Source organism: Notechis scutatus, chromosome 8 (assembly GCF_049901735.1).
Source record: "Notechis scutatus isolate UNSWTSFEM ecotype Mainland chromosome 8, rNotScu1.2, whole genome shotgun sequence".
Taxonomy (NCBI): Eukaryota; Metazoa; Chordata; class Lepidosauria; order Squamata; family Elapidae; genus Notechis; species Notechis scutatus.
The window spans coordinates 24,556,501-24,570,833 of NC_142016.1; the positions used below are offsets into that span (position 1 = coordinate 24,556,501).

Below are 14,333 nucleotides of genomic sequence, written 5' to 3' on the forward strand. Positions count from 1 at the left end.
CCTTTTGGTGCTTTGGAGAATAGCTTGACTCCTTCTTCTCTGTGGCAAATATTGGAGCACTGCTATGACGTCTCTCCTAGTTCTTCTCTTTGTTAGACTTAGACTAAACTAGACTAGGCACACCTAGTTCCTGTAACCATTCATCATAAGTTCCTGTAACCATTCATCATTACCCCCATCTTGGTTGGTCTTCTCTGCACTATTTCTAGAGCCTCGGCGTCATATTTTTGTATCGAGGTGACCAAAACTGAATGCAATATTTCAAGTGTGGTCTTACCAAAGCAGAGAACATATTCAACATAACTGCCTCTTCCTATTTCCCCCACAACAACAGCCCTGTGAGATGTATTGGAATGAGAGGGAAGGAGTGGCCCAAAGACACCCAACTGGCTTTCATGCCTAAGGGGGGACTCGAACTCACCATCTTTTGATGATTGTCCCAAAGTCACCCCAAAGCTAGGTTTCCTGCCTAAGGTAGAACTAGAACTCCCAGTCTCCTGATGATTGGCTCAAAGTCACGCAACTGGCGTTCATGCCTAAGGCGGGACTAGAACTCCCAGTCTCCCTGTGATTGGCCCAAAGTCACCCAGCTAGGTTTCCTACCTAAGGCGGGACTAGGACTCCTACCTAAGGCGGGACTAGGACTCCCAATCTCTTGGTGATTGGCCCAAACTTGACTTTCATGGCTAAGGCAGAACTAGAACTCACGTCTCCTTCTTTCTAGTCTGGTGCCTTAACCCTGGAGGGCATCTCCCAAGAATGCTAATGTTTCTTCCTTCTTCTTCTCTTCTCTCCCAGATCCTGTGGCCCTCAACAACTCAAGAAGGATGCATCTTCCGTGGTGGCCGCTGAGGGTCTCCTCTTCCTTTCTTACCAAAATCTTGGTCGCTGGGGTCTTTTGTGCTGGGAATGTCTCCTGGGTTGGTGCCAAAGAACTTGACCCGGAAGTGAACGGCACCTGCGAAGGCTACACTCAATGTCAACCCGGAGTGCTCCTCCCGGTTTGGCAGCCGGACAACCCTTCCTTTGGAGACAAGGCTGCCCGGGCCATTGTCTACTTTGTGGCCATGATGTACATGTTCCTGGGGGTCTCCATCATTGCGGACCGCTTCATGGCCTCCATCGAAGTCATCACGTCCAAAGAGAAGGAGATCACCATCACCAAAGCCAACGGGGAGACCAGCATTGGCACCGTGAGGATCTGGAACGAGACTGTCTCCAACCTCACCCTCATGGCTTTGGGTTCCTCAGCTCCTGAAATCCTTCTGTCTGTCATCGAGGTCTGTGGCCATAACTTCCAGGCAGGGGAACTGGGTCCTGGCACAATTGTGGGCAGCGCAGCCTTCAACATGTTTGTGGTCATCGCCGTCTGCGTCTACGTCATCCCCAACGGCGAGAGCCGCAAGATCAAGCACTTGAGGGTCTTCTTTGTCACCGCTTCCTGGAGCATCTTCGCCTACATCTGGTTGTACCTGATCTTGGCTGTCTTCTCACCAGGGATCGTCCAAGTCTGGGAGGCCCTGTTGACCCTGGTCTTCTTCCCAGTGTGCGTCGTCTTCGCCTGGATAGCTGACAAACGTCTCTTGTTCTACAAGTATGTCTACAAGAGATATAGGGCAGACCCACGCAGTGGGATCATCATTGGAACGGAGGGGGAGTTCCCCAAAGGCATCGAGATGGATGGAGGATTTGTGGCCAATGACCACCGAGAGAATGTCTATGTAGATGGCAGCGCAGCGTCCGTGGCTCCCCTTCCCGTCGTCACCCAGGAGGAGAAAGAGTTGGACGAGAGTCGCAAAGAGGTTATCCAGATCCTCAAAGACCTCAAGCAGAAGCACCCCGATAAAGAGCTGGAGCAGCTGGTGGAGATTGCCAACTACTACGCTCTACTGCATCAACAGAAGAGTCGGGCTTTCTACCGCATCCAGGCGACACGTATGATGACTGGGGCAGGCAACATCCTCAAGAAACATGTCACGGAATTCTCCAAGAAGTCCACCAACCTTCTGGACGTGCCTTCGGAAGCCGAGGTGGAGGAGAACTACAGCAAGATCTTCTTTGAGCCATTCATGTACCACTGCTTGGAGAACTGCGGCTCGGTCACGTTGACCGTGACTTGCCAGCAAGGTGGAGACTCCTACAACACGTTCTACGTAGACTACAAGACCGAAGATGGTTCAGCCAAAGCAGGTTCAGATTATGAGTACAGCGAGGGCACCTTGATCTTCAAACCCGGCGAGACCCAGAAGGAGTTGAAGATCGGCATCATTGATGATGACATCTTCGAAGAAGATGAACATTTTTTCGTCCGGCTTCTCAACCTGCGGGTGGGCGACGCGGAAGGCATGTTTGAGTCGGACTCTGCTGAGCACCCTAAGGGACGCCTGGTGGCCCCGCTGGTGGCCACTGTGACTATTCTGGATGATGACCATGCTGGCATTTTTGCTTTCCAGGACAAACTGTTAAGGGTCAGTGAATGCCAAGGGACCCTGGAGGTCAAGGTCACCCGGAGCTCGGGGGCCCGAGGAACCGTGATGGTCCCCTACCAGACGGTGGAGGGAACGGCTCAAGGAGGGGGTGTGGACTATGAGGACTCCTGTGGGGAACTAGAATTCAAGGACGATGAAACTATGTAAGTAAACAGATTGGCCCCGTGTGTGCGGAGGTCAGTCGTGATACTGAGCCAAGGACAGAAAGTAGAGAGCCTGAATTGAATGTTTGACATGACATTCCTGAGAACAGAAGCAGGTGGTTACTAGGGGAATGAGTTGAGTTGAGCTGAATTGTATTGAGTTGTGTTGAGCTGTGCTGTGTTGAATTGTGTTGAGTTGAGTTGAGTTGAGTTGAGTTGAATTGAGTTGAGTTGAGTTGTGTTGAGTTGAGTTGTGTTGAGTTGAATTGGATCCCCTAATGTCCACCTGGGGAAGATAGTTTAATCAGGAGCACAGGGAGATGGTTCAAGGATGTCTTCCAACTCTTTTATTTATTTGTTTGTTTGTTTATACACACACACACACACACACCACCTTTATTGTTTTTTTTTTTTATAAATGACTCAAATGGTGAACATATTTAATATTCCTTCCGCCATCTATTTTCTGCACAACCACCCTGTGAGGTGGTTTGGGCTGAGAGAAGGGATCTGGCTCAAAGTCACCCAGTTGCTTTTCCTGGCTACAAATTCCATGGAACTAGAATTCCCCTTCCATAGGACTTCCATAGGACTAGAATTCCCTGTCCCCCAGCCAGCTTTCATGTCTAAGGCAGGACTACAATTCACTGTCTCCTGGTAAGTTGGTCCAAAATCACAGTCATCCTTCCCCCCACCTCCTCCTCCTCCTTTCCACAAACCCCACTCCCTTCTGGCACTGAAGATGTTATTTAGCTGGGTAATGAAACGTCTCTAAGAAAACCACCAAGGATCCCACAGTTCAACACTGACCTCCAAAGATTCTCTTTTATTTTTCTTTCTTCTATTTTTAAAAGGAGAGAGAGAGAGAGAGGGAGGGAGGGAGGGAGGGAGGGAGAGGGAGAGAGAGGAAGAGAGGGAGGAGAGAGAGAGGGAGAGAGAGAGGGAGAGGGAGAGGGAGAGAGGGAGGGAGAGAGGGGGGAAGAGGAAGAGAGAGGAAGAGAGGGAGGGAGAGAGAGAGGAGAGAGAGAGGGAGAGGGAGAGGGAGAGAGGGAGGGAGAGGGAGAGGGAGAGAGAGGAAGAGGAAGAGAGAGGGAGAGAGAGGGAGAGAGAGGGAGAGAGAGAGGGAGAGGGAGAGGGAGAGAGAGAGGAAGAGGAAGAGAGAGAGGGAGGGGAGGGAGAGGGAGAGAGGAAGAGAGAGGAGAGAGAGAGGGAGAGAGAGAGGGAGAGAGAGAGAGAGAGAGAGAGAGGGAGAGAGAGAGAGGGAGAGGGAGAGAGAGAGAGGAGAGGAAGAGAGAGAGGGGAGAGAGGAGAGGGAGGGAGAGAGGGAGAGAGGGAGAGAGAGGGGGAGAGAGGGAGAGGGAGAGGGAGGGAGGGAGAGGGAGAGGGAGAGGGAGGGAGGGGAGGGAGAGAGAGAGGGGGAAGAGAGAGGGAGAGAGAGAGAAAGAGGGAGAGGGAGAGGAAGAGGAAGAGAGAGGGAGAGGGAGAGGGAGAGAGAGAGAGAGAGAAGAGAGGGAGAGGAAGAGGAAGAGAGAGGGAGAGGGAGAGGGAGAGAGAGGGGGGAAGAGAGAGGGAGAGAGAGAGAAAGAGGGAGAGGGAGACGGGGGGAGAGGGAGAGGGAGAGAGAGAGAGATTAAGCCAGTGGTAGATCATGTAAGCATTCAAAAATTCAGTGTTTTTTTTAAAAAAAAATCAAAACAACCTCTTTCCAGATCCAGCCTAAACTTTATCCCCATCCTTGCACAATGCCCTTTTTTATTTTTCTAAAGACTGTTTTATTAGAAAAAAAATAAGCAAAAGAGAATAAAGCTACAATTTAAATTCATTATCCCGGGCGAAGAATTTGGGGTTGCAAAGCTTCCCTCCAATCTGGCGCTCTGTCATTTAAAGCAATCACTGAGGGGGGGGGAGGGTCGCTTTCTCTCCCCCTTCCTTCTCTGGGATGATGTCCAAAAAAAAATGGGGGGGGGGTTGGTACGTTTTGAAAGGCTGGGAGCCGAGCCAAAGAAGCTGAGTGGAGAAAGTGAGGCCCCTTCCTTCTTCCCGGCCCATCACTCGCTTTTCAGGCTGGGATTTAAAACGGAAATAGCCGACCGACCTCGGGAGGAGGAGGAGGAGGAGGGTGATGATGGCAGGAGCCGAGAGGGGAGAGGAGGGGGCGGCTTCCAGTGAGATGACCTTTGCCAACATTTTCCAGATGAATAAAATCCAAGTTCCAGAGTTTTAAACAGGGTTCCGGAAAGATGAGAACTTGCCCTGACTAACAGATGTCGATATTTTGGGAAAATGGAAATGGGGATGTTAGATTTAGAGGAAGTCCTCGACTTAGCGCCACAACTGATAGATAGATAGATAGAGAGAGAGAGGATGGAGAGATGGATGGATGGATGGATAGATGGATAGATAGATGGATAGATAGATGGATGGATGGATGGATGGATAGATAGAGATAGAGAGAGAGATAGATAGATAGATAGATAGATAGATAGATAGATAGATGATAGAAAATGATAGATAGATAGATAGATAGATAGATAGATAGATAGATAGATAAGAGAGAAGAGAAAGAGAGAGATGATAGATAGATAGATAGATAGATAGATAGATAGATAGATAGATAGATAGATAGATATAGATAGATAGATAGATAGATAGATAAGAGAGACAGAGAAAGAGAGATAGATAGATAGATAGATAGATAGATAGGATAGAGAGAAAGAAAGATATGATTGATTGATGGATACTCTAGATAGATGATTGATTGATTCTGTAGATTGATGATTGATTGATAGATATAGATACCATAGAGATGATTAATTGATTGAATATAGATAGAGAAAGAGAGAGAGAGAGAGAGATGATTGATACTGTAGATAGATGATTGATTGATATAGATAGATGGATAGATAGATGGATAGATAGATAGATAGTGAGATAGTGATATATCTATATCTATATCTATCTATCTATCTATATTCAATCAATTAATCATCTCTATGGGATCTATATCTATCAATCATCTATCTATAGTATCCATCAATCAATCCTCTCTATATCCTCTCTCTCTCTCTCTATCTATCTATCTATCTATTTTCTATCAATTAATCATCTCTATGGTATCTATATCTATCAATCAATCATCAATCTACAGTATCAATCAATCAATCATCTATCTACAGTATCCATCAATCAATCATATCTTTCTTTCTCTCTATCTCTCTCTCTCTCTCTCTCTCTCTGTCTGTCTATGATTGATGGATACCGTAGATAGATAGATAGATAGATAGATAGATAGATAGATAGACAGACAGACAGACCGACAGAGAGTTCGTGTTCCTAGCCTGTCCCTGTCCCTCAAGTGGGCCCTGGATTTCCCTTTGGGGCCAGAATCTCCTCGGCTAAGCCAGGCGATGGTTCAGTGGTCCAGCTCTGAGCAGGGGACTCTGTGCCGGAGCAAGTCCGGAGTACTTTCCCCCTTGAGTGATTCTTCTTGGGAGAGTCTGGATGGAAGCTGAGCCCTTGGAGACAGGAGCTCCAGGCTTGGAGGCTTTTGGAAGAACTCCCAGCGGGGCTTCGTGTCGGGTGTTGGCCTGGCCGCCTCCCAACCGGGCAGCCGGAAAAGAGGCATTGAGTGATATTGATTGGACACTCTGGGTGATGCTTTGTGCTCCCCCCGTCTCTACGCCTCCCTTCATGAGGTTTGCTGACAAACACGAGGAAATTAATGAAGAATTGTTTTCTTCCTTCCTTCCTTCTTCCTTTTATCACTCTCTTCTTTCTTTCTTTCTTTCCTTCCTTCTTCCTTTTATCACTCTCTTCTTTCTTTCTTCCTTCCTTTTTCTTTCTTTCCTTCCTTCCCTCCATCCCTCCCTTCTCTCCCTCTCTTTCTTCTTCCTTTCTTTCCTTCCTTCCTTCTTCCTTTTATCACTCTCTTCTTTCTTTCTTTCCTTCCTTCCTTCTTCCTTTTATCACTCTCTTCTTCTTTCTTCCTTCCTTTTTCTTTCTTTCCTTCCTTCCCTCCATCCCTCCCTTCTCTCCCTCTCTTTCTTCTTCCTTTCTTTCCTTCCTTCCTTTCTTCTTCCTTTTATCATTCTCTTCTTTCTTTCTTTCTTTCTTTCTTTCTTTCTCTTTCTTTCTTTCTTTCTTTCTTCCTTCCTTTTATCACTCTCTTCTTTCTTTCTTCCTTCCTTTTTCTTTCTTTCCTTCCTTCCTCCATCCCTCCCTTCTCTCCCTCTCTTTCTTCTTTCCTTCCCTTTCTTTCCTTCCTTCCTTCTTCCTTTTATCACTCCTTTCTTTCTTTCTTTCTTTCTTTCTTTCTTTCTTTCTTTCTTTCTTTCTTTCTTTCTTTCTTTCTTTCTTTCTTTCTTCTTTCTTTCTTTCTTTCTTTCATTCTTTCTTTCTTTCTTCCTTTTTCTTTCTTTTCTTTCCTTCCCTCCATCCCTCCCTTCTCTCCCTCCCTTTCTTCTTCCTCTCTTTCTTTCCTTCCATCACTCTCTTCTTTCTTTCTCTTTCTTTCCTTCCTTCCTTCCTTCCATCCCTCCCTTCTTTCTCCCCCTCCCTTTATTTCCTTCCTTCCTTTTATCAATCTCTTCTTTCTTCCTTTTTCTTTCTTTCCTTCCTTCCCTCCATCCCTCCCTTCTTTCTCTCCCTCCCTTTCTTCCTTTCTTTCCTTCCTTCCTTTCCTTTATCAATCTCTTCTTTCTTCCTTTTTCTTTCTTTCCTTCCTTCCCTCCATCCCTCCCTTCTTTCTCTCCCTCCCTTTTTCTTCCTTTCTTTCTTTCCTTCCTTCCTTTATCAATCTCTTCTTTCTTCCTTTTTCTTTCTTTCCTTCCTTCCCTCCATCCCTTCCTTCTTACTCTCTCCACTGCTCAAGCAGGAGAGTCTATTCCAAATATTAGCCTCTACCTCGGATCGAACTCACAGCCTCCTGATGGTGAGGGGAGAACTCCACCTCTGGGCTACCACACTTCTAGGCGTAGATCGACACATCTGGAGGACAGGAAGTTGAAAAAGCCTTGCCTTGGACCAGGAGCTATTTTATGACCTGTGGATTTCAACTCCCAGAATTCATGGTCAGGATTCTGCCAGTGACCCCCATTTAAATCATGAGTCTCGAGCCAAACTTCCAAAACTTCGAAAGGATTTATTGGGAGTTAACATGGCCGGCACTGCCTGGGTGTAGCCGACTCTTGAGACACATCATTCCTTGTCACCCTTGACCCTGGTTTCCCCCCCACCCGCCGGGTGTATCCTAATTCATATTCTCCAATGGGACACATCCATAGCCCAAAGCCATCTATCATGCTCTCCAGTTGGAATTTTGCAGAAAATTCAGTCACCTAGTTACAATCTTTGAAAACATTTATGGAATGCACTTTCGGTTTGCAAGCTGCTGCACTGCTCCCCCCTCCCTTTCTGTTGGCAACTCTAAAAAAGACCATAGAAATATTTGATGAGTTGACACCAACATGGCTGACTCTGGAATTCTGGGAGTTGAAGTCCACAAGTCATAGAGGAGGACCGTAGCTCCCCAGCCGGGCTGCCTTAGACCTCCTCAGAACCTCGTGAACCCAAAGGGGCTTTTTTTCTTCTATTAGATCTACTTTAGGCCGGGGAAGCAGGCTAAAGATCTAATCCAGAAGCAAACAAATAGATGTATTCCTTCTGAAAAGGAGTGCAGAATAAAGGGAGGGGAGGGAAGGAAGCAGGGGTGGGATTCCAATTTGTTAACAACCGGTTCTGTGGGCGTGGCTTAGTTGGTGGGCGTGGTTCGGCGGTCATGTGACTGGGTGGGCGTGGCTTGGTGGTCATGTTATCGGCTGGGTGTGGCCAACTCAACATCACTCACAGGGAGGCACACATCTCCTCGCCTGGCCTCTCATGACTGTGAGGGATGCTGCATCAGTCGTAAGTGTGAAAAACGGTCATAAGTCACTTTTTTCAGTGCCATTGTAACTTTGAATGGTCACTCCACACAAGCAAAGTACCAGCAAAGGAGGGGGAAAAACACTCCAGAGAAGTTCCTGAGACAGGAAGTTTAGTCCTGCCAAGAATGTAATAAGGGTTAATGGAGAGGCAGTTTCTGTAAGCAACACCAGAATGTTTCCTTCCTGCCTTCCTTACAGGATTAGGCCTGTAATTTCTTCTAACAACCGGTTCTTCCAACTGCTTAGAATTAAAACAACCAGTTCTAGCGAATAGGTGCGAACGGGTAGAAACCCACCCCTGGAAGGAAGGGAATTTAAAATTATTCTGCCTCCAAAGCCAATGGATTCCAGGCCATTTTTTAAAAAATACTATCTGGGTTGAAACTTCACTCAAAAACTACTTCTTTCCATGAGGAACTTAATCCAGAAGTTGTGGCTCCCCATCCCTGGTCTGCTGTTAATATGCCAGCTGTGCCTCCTGCTCCTTCCCCAGCAAGGTCAACCCCTCCCCTTCTGCCAATTCTCTTCTTCTGCTCATCCACCTTTCCCTCCCCTCCCCTCCCTCCCCTCCCCCCCAAACCAAGTCATCGGGCAAAGTAGTAGCGCTTAATCTCCTGTAAGCCTAAGGATAAAGGAAGCAATTATCCCCCCTGGGTTCCTAAGCTGGACTGGAGAGACTATCATCAGGAGAAGGAGGAGGAGGAGAGAGAACAGAGAATAACAGAGTTGGAAGGGACCCTGGAGGTCATCTAGTCCAACCCCCTGCTCGAGCAGGAGAGTCTATTTCAAATATTAGCCTCTAACCTAGGATCGAACTCACAGGCCCAGGGATCTTCAGTGCTACCTAGAGATTTCAAAATGAAAATAATAATAATATTTGGAGTCCTTGGGCTCACTGAACTTGGTGGTTTTCTGGCAGACGTTTCGTGACCCAACTAGGGAATGTCATCAGTGCTAGAAGGGAAGGGGGGTTTGTGGGGAGAAGTTTCTCAGTTCCTTCCTTCCTTCCTTCCTTCCTTCCTTCCTTCCTTCCTTCCTTCCTCCCTCCTACCCTCTTTGCTCCCTCCCTTTTCTCTTTTCCTCCCTCCCTCTCTCCCTCGTTCCTTCTCTTTTCTCTTTTTCCTTCCTTCCTTTTCTTGCTCCCTCCCTTTTCTCTTTTTCCTTCCTTGTTTCCTCCCTCCCTCCCTCTCTTCCTTCCTTTCTTCATTCCTTACTCCTCTTTTCTCTTCTTCCTTCCTTTCCTCCCTCCCTCCCTCTCTTCCTTCCTTCCTTCCTTCCTCCCTCCTTATTTTCCCCTTTTCCTTCCTTCTTTCCTTCCTTCCTCCCTTCCTCCTCCCTCCCTCTCTTCCTTCCTTCCTTCTCTCCCTCTCTCCCTCTTTTCCTTCCTTCCCCACTCCCCCTCTTCTTTCCTTTCTTCCTTTCCTCCCTCCCTCCTTCTCTTCCTTCCTTTCTTCATTCCTCTCTCCCTCTTTCCCTTTTTCCTCCCTTCTTTCCTTCCTCCCTCCCTTCCTCCTCCCTCCCTCCCTCCTCTTCCTTCCTTCCTTCCTTCCTTCTTCCTCCATCCCTCTCTCTCTTTTCCCTTCTTCCTCCTTTCCTCCCTCCCTCTCTTCCTTCCTTCCTTCCTTCCTCACTCCCTCTTTTCCCTTCCTTCTTTCCTTCCTTCTTTCCTCCCTTCCTCCCTCCCTCTCTTCCTCCCTCCCTTCCTTCTTCCCTCCCTCCCTCTCTTCCTTCCTTCCACACTCCCCTTTCCCCTTCTTTCCTTCCTTCCTTTCCTCCCTCCCTCCCTCTCTTCCTTTCTTCATTCCTCCCTCCCTCTTTTCCCTTTTTCCTTCCTTCCTTCTTCCTCCCTCCCCCTCTCTCCCTCCCTCTTTTCTCTTCTTTCTTTCTTTCCTTCCTTCCTCCCTCCCTTCATTCGTTCCTCGCTCCTCTTTTCTCTCCTCCCTCCCTCCCTCCCTCCCTCCCTCCTTCTCCGTCGTCCTGGCAGCCAAGTTCCGCACCTGAGCAGCGCGGCTCTTTCGTGCTTCAACAGTGGCACATGCAATTCGCACCCTCGCGCGTGTTCTCGTTTCTGGCGGCTGCCAAATCCACCCCCGCCGTCGCAGCCGGCGAATTCTCCACCGTCCGCCCACACAGCCCAGGCCGGCGCGGCTCGCCTCTCCAGGAGAAGAAGCCCGTGGCTCCTCCAGCAGCGCCGCCGCGCCGGCTCCTTCACTGCCGCTCGAGGGTGGGAGAGGCCGGGGGGGCTCAAAGGGCTCCAGGCAGGGGAAGAGGGGCTGAGATCCGGTTGCAATGGCTGACCAAGAGTGTCCCCTTTGTCTCGGGAACAGCGCTTGAGCAAGGGTTGGGCTAGAAGACCTCTAAGTCCCCCTCCCAGCTCTGTGGTCCCGTTATTCCACCACCCCAGAAAGTCAAAGGCCGAGAACGGAGCCATCCTAATTCTTGCTCGCCCTCCCAGACAGCAAAACCGGGCGGGATGAGTCCAGCCCTGCTGCAGGAGGGACCCCCCTTCTCACAACACGCCCCCGCCAACATCCCTCCGCCTCCTGGTGCATTTATTTCCGAGCACGACACTCCGGAGTGTAATTGAGCCGCCTCCACCCGCCGCCCGCCGCTCTCATCCCTCCTCTGGCCGGGTGTCACGAGCCCTCCCTGGCCTCTCTTGATCCAAGAGCCGGGCGATGATGGATGGTGTTTTCCAACATTTCCCCAAAGGCGGCCGGGTTTTTTGTTCAGCGCGGGTTATTTGTTTGCTACCTGTCACCGGTTTCTGTCTGCGGCGCTAAATTTAGCACGGGGGGGTGAGGAACGCAGGAGAGGAGGGTCCGGAGAAGATCCAAAAATGAGATGGTGTGTGTATGTGTGTGTGTGTGAGAGAGAGAGAGAGAGAGAGAGAAGGAGAGGGAGAGAGAAGGAGAGGAAGAAGGAGAGAGAGACAGAAGGAGAGAGAAGGGGAGAGAGAGAAGGAGAGAGAGAGAAGGAGAGAGGAGAGAGAGAGAGAAGGAGAAGGAGAGAGAAGGGGAGACAGAGGAGAGAGAGAGAGAAGGGGAGAGAGAGGGAGGAGAGAGGGAGGAGAGGGAAAGAGAAGGAGAGAGAGAGAGAAGGAGAGAAAGAAGGAGAGAGAGACAGAAGGAGAGAGAGAGAGAAGGAGAGAGAGAGAAGGAGAGAGAGAAAGGAGAGAGGAGAGAGAGAGAGGAGAGAGAGAGAGAGAGAGGGAGAGAGAGAGGAGGAGAGAGGGAGGAGAGGGAGAGAGAAGGGGGAGAGAGAGAAGGAGAGAGAGAGAGGAGGGAGAGAGAAGGAGAGAGAGAGAGAGAAGGAGAGAAAGAAGGAGAGAGAGAATGATTGATTGATGGATACTATACATAGATAATTGATTGATAGATAAATACCCAGGGTGGGTGGAAGAGTGGAAGGAGTGGATCTTGGCTGGAAAAGGTGCAATGGAGGAAGAAAGGAAGGAAGGAAGGAAGGAAGGAAGGAAGGAAGGAAGGAAGGAAGGAAGGAAGGAAGGAAGGAAGGAAGTGCTCCAGCGGCCGCTGGATGGAAGAAAATAGATAGGCTTGTTGCAAAACCCTAAAAGGAAGGTCTGCAAAACTCCAAGCTCAGAGAGCACCTCCTTCTCCTTCTCCTTCTCCTTCTCCTTCTCCTTCTCCTCCTCCTCCTCCTCCTCCTCCTCCTCTCCACAAACTGATGATGTTACCTGGTAGGGTCATGAAACATCTGCAAAGAAACTATCAAGCTCAGAGAGCCCCAAGGACCCTACAGTCCTCCTCCTCCTCCACTCCACAAACCCCACTCCCTCCTAGTACTGACGATGTTACTTAGTTGGGTTGTGAAACATCTGCAAGAAAACCATCCGGCTGAGAGACCCCCAAGGACCCCACCATTCAACCCCAGGCTGCAAACTTTCTCTTCTATCGCTATTTGTCATTCTTGGGAGCTGGCGTGAATGAAGTCGGCCTTGAAGAAAAGGGAAAGAAAGGGTTAAATAATTCACGGCTTACAGACCTCCTCTAAAGAGATCCACCTAGAGTGACAAGGGCCCAAGAGTTGTTCAGTTCTGTTTCTCCCTGGCATGGAAAAATATTTAAAAATAGAACCAGGCAACCTTTTCTTGCCTTCACTCTGGGGAAACGCTACCCTGCCTGATGGGCTGGCTAGGCCAATTCTTGAATGAGATCACTTCTCTTCTCTGGAATTAAAGAGGGCTGTGAATCTTACAGGTGGAAACAGAATGGATCTTGGCCTGGTGAGATCTTGGTGGGTTTCCCTCGATGGGGGAGCTTGTCTGTCTTTGGAGCAGTGCTGGGGTACTTTTGACTGATCTTTGTGGGGGAGAAAGGGGAAATGAAGCAAAAATGGCAGTGACAACGAGGAAATCCATCGCTGGGCATTTGAAATAAATATCTTGGAAGGGTCAGTAAGTGTGATGACCCAAAGGGGCATGGCACAAATGCAACACAGTCAGATAATCAGTAGGACTCCATTTATTAGCTCCAACTTTGCCCCCAATGTCCTGGTTACCTTCTGGGCTGGAGAAAAACTCTCCCAGGAACAGCCTTTGGCTGCAGGGAATCAAGTCCAAAACATGGTCAACACAAACTGTAATTATAAGTCCACTCAAGCCAAAATGAGGCAGTTAGTTTGACAGGGAAGGAGCAAGAATTCCAGAGGGGAAGGCAAAGCAAGAACTCAACATGGTTGGGAAGACACCAGGAACACAGATAAGCAAAGTCAGCACAAGATAAACTCATGTTTGTTCCCAGCAGCTGCCACATTCAGCGTGCATCTCTTTTAAACTTTCTTCCCCACTATGGCTAATGAAGGGAATCAGGGCCCTTTCCTCCCCCATAAGCCACACAACCCATGTTGCTCCCTTCTCCGTTCCTCCCTGTGTGCCCTAGGATGAAGAGGGGGTGGGCTTGGGTCTTCCTCTGAACTCCCTCTCCCTTGTTCTACCTCTCTCCTGCTCTGCCCAGCCGGACTTTGCCCTTCCCCAGTTTCCTCCACAGCCAACGGAGCCACACACTCCCACTTCCTGTCAGCTGTCCGTCTTCCTCCTCGGATTCAGACTCCGACGGGCATGACATCAGATGTGAAAGACCAGAACTACATATGAAGGTCCAATGAAAGTTGATTTATTGCTAAAAAGCCTTTGTAAAAGTATCTTATCAACCAGCATTAGCACTTGCTTGAAGTTAGATAACAGTCAGTGGAATTCAAGAGGGGTTTACTTGTGACTACGTACAGATTCCAGGGTAATCCCTCTCTTAACTCCACCCCCAGATGCTGCCACTCCATTTCCTACAAAAGCAGCCAAAGGAATATGGAGGAAATCTACCCTAGGGAGGAACTTTCTTGAAGGCGGAGGTTGAATCCAGATTAATTTAATGGACCAGCTAGGATGGACAGGTCCATTAAATTATCTGGAGTCAAGCTCGTCTTCGAGAACGCTTCCTTTGACATCCCATAGGAAGGCGATGGTGGCAGGCTGGAGACCTCCGTCTATGGTAGGTCAGTGTTTTTCAAGCTTGGCTACTTGAAGATGGCTGGACTCCCAGAATTCCCAGAATTCCAGCTTGGAATTCTGGGAGTTGAAGCCCACACGTCTTAGAGTTCGTTCGAAAGCTAGCTGGGGAATTCTGGGAGTTGAAGTCCAGCCATCTTCAAGTAGCCAAGCTTGAAAAACACTTGAACTAGTCTGACATAAGTGATTGGCAAAAAACTTTGCAGAGTTTCAAGGAGGAGTTTTTCCAACGCAGTCTACAAAAAAAACCCAG

The 14,333-nt window shown here is 48.7% G+C and overlaps 1 protein-coding gene across 1 annotated transcript in view; it reads left to right on the forward strand.

The window, feature by feature from the left end:
• Positions 1 to 14,333, forward strand: part of SLC8A2 (solute carrier family 8 member A2) — a 61,273-nt gene that overhangs the window by 21,230 nt on the left and 25,710 nt on the right. The window contains exon 2 of the mRNA XM_087971209.1: positions 799 to 2,632. Coding sequence (XP_087827335.1) covers positions 828 to 2,632 — 1,805 coding nt within the window. The 5' untranslated portion in view covers positions 799 to 827. The remainder of the gene's footprint in view (positions 1 to 798; positions 2,633 to 14,333) is intronic.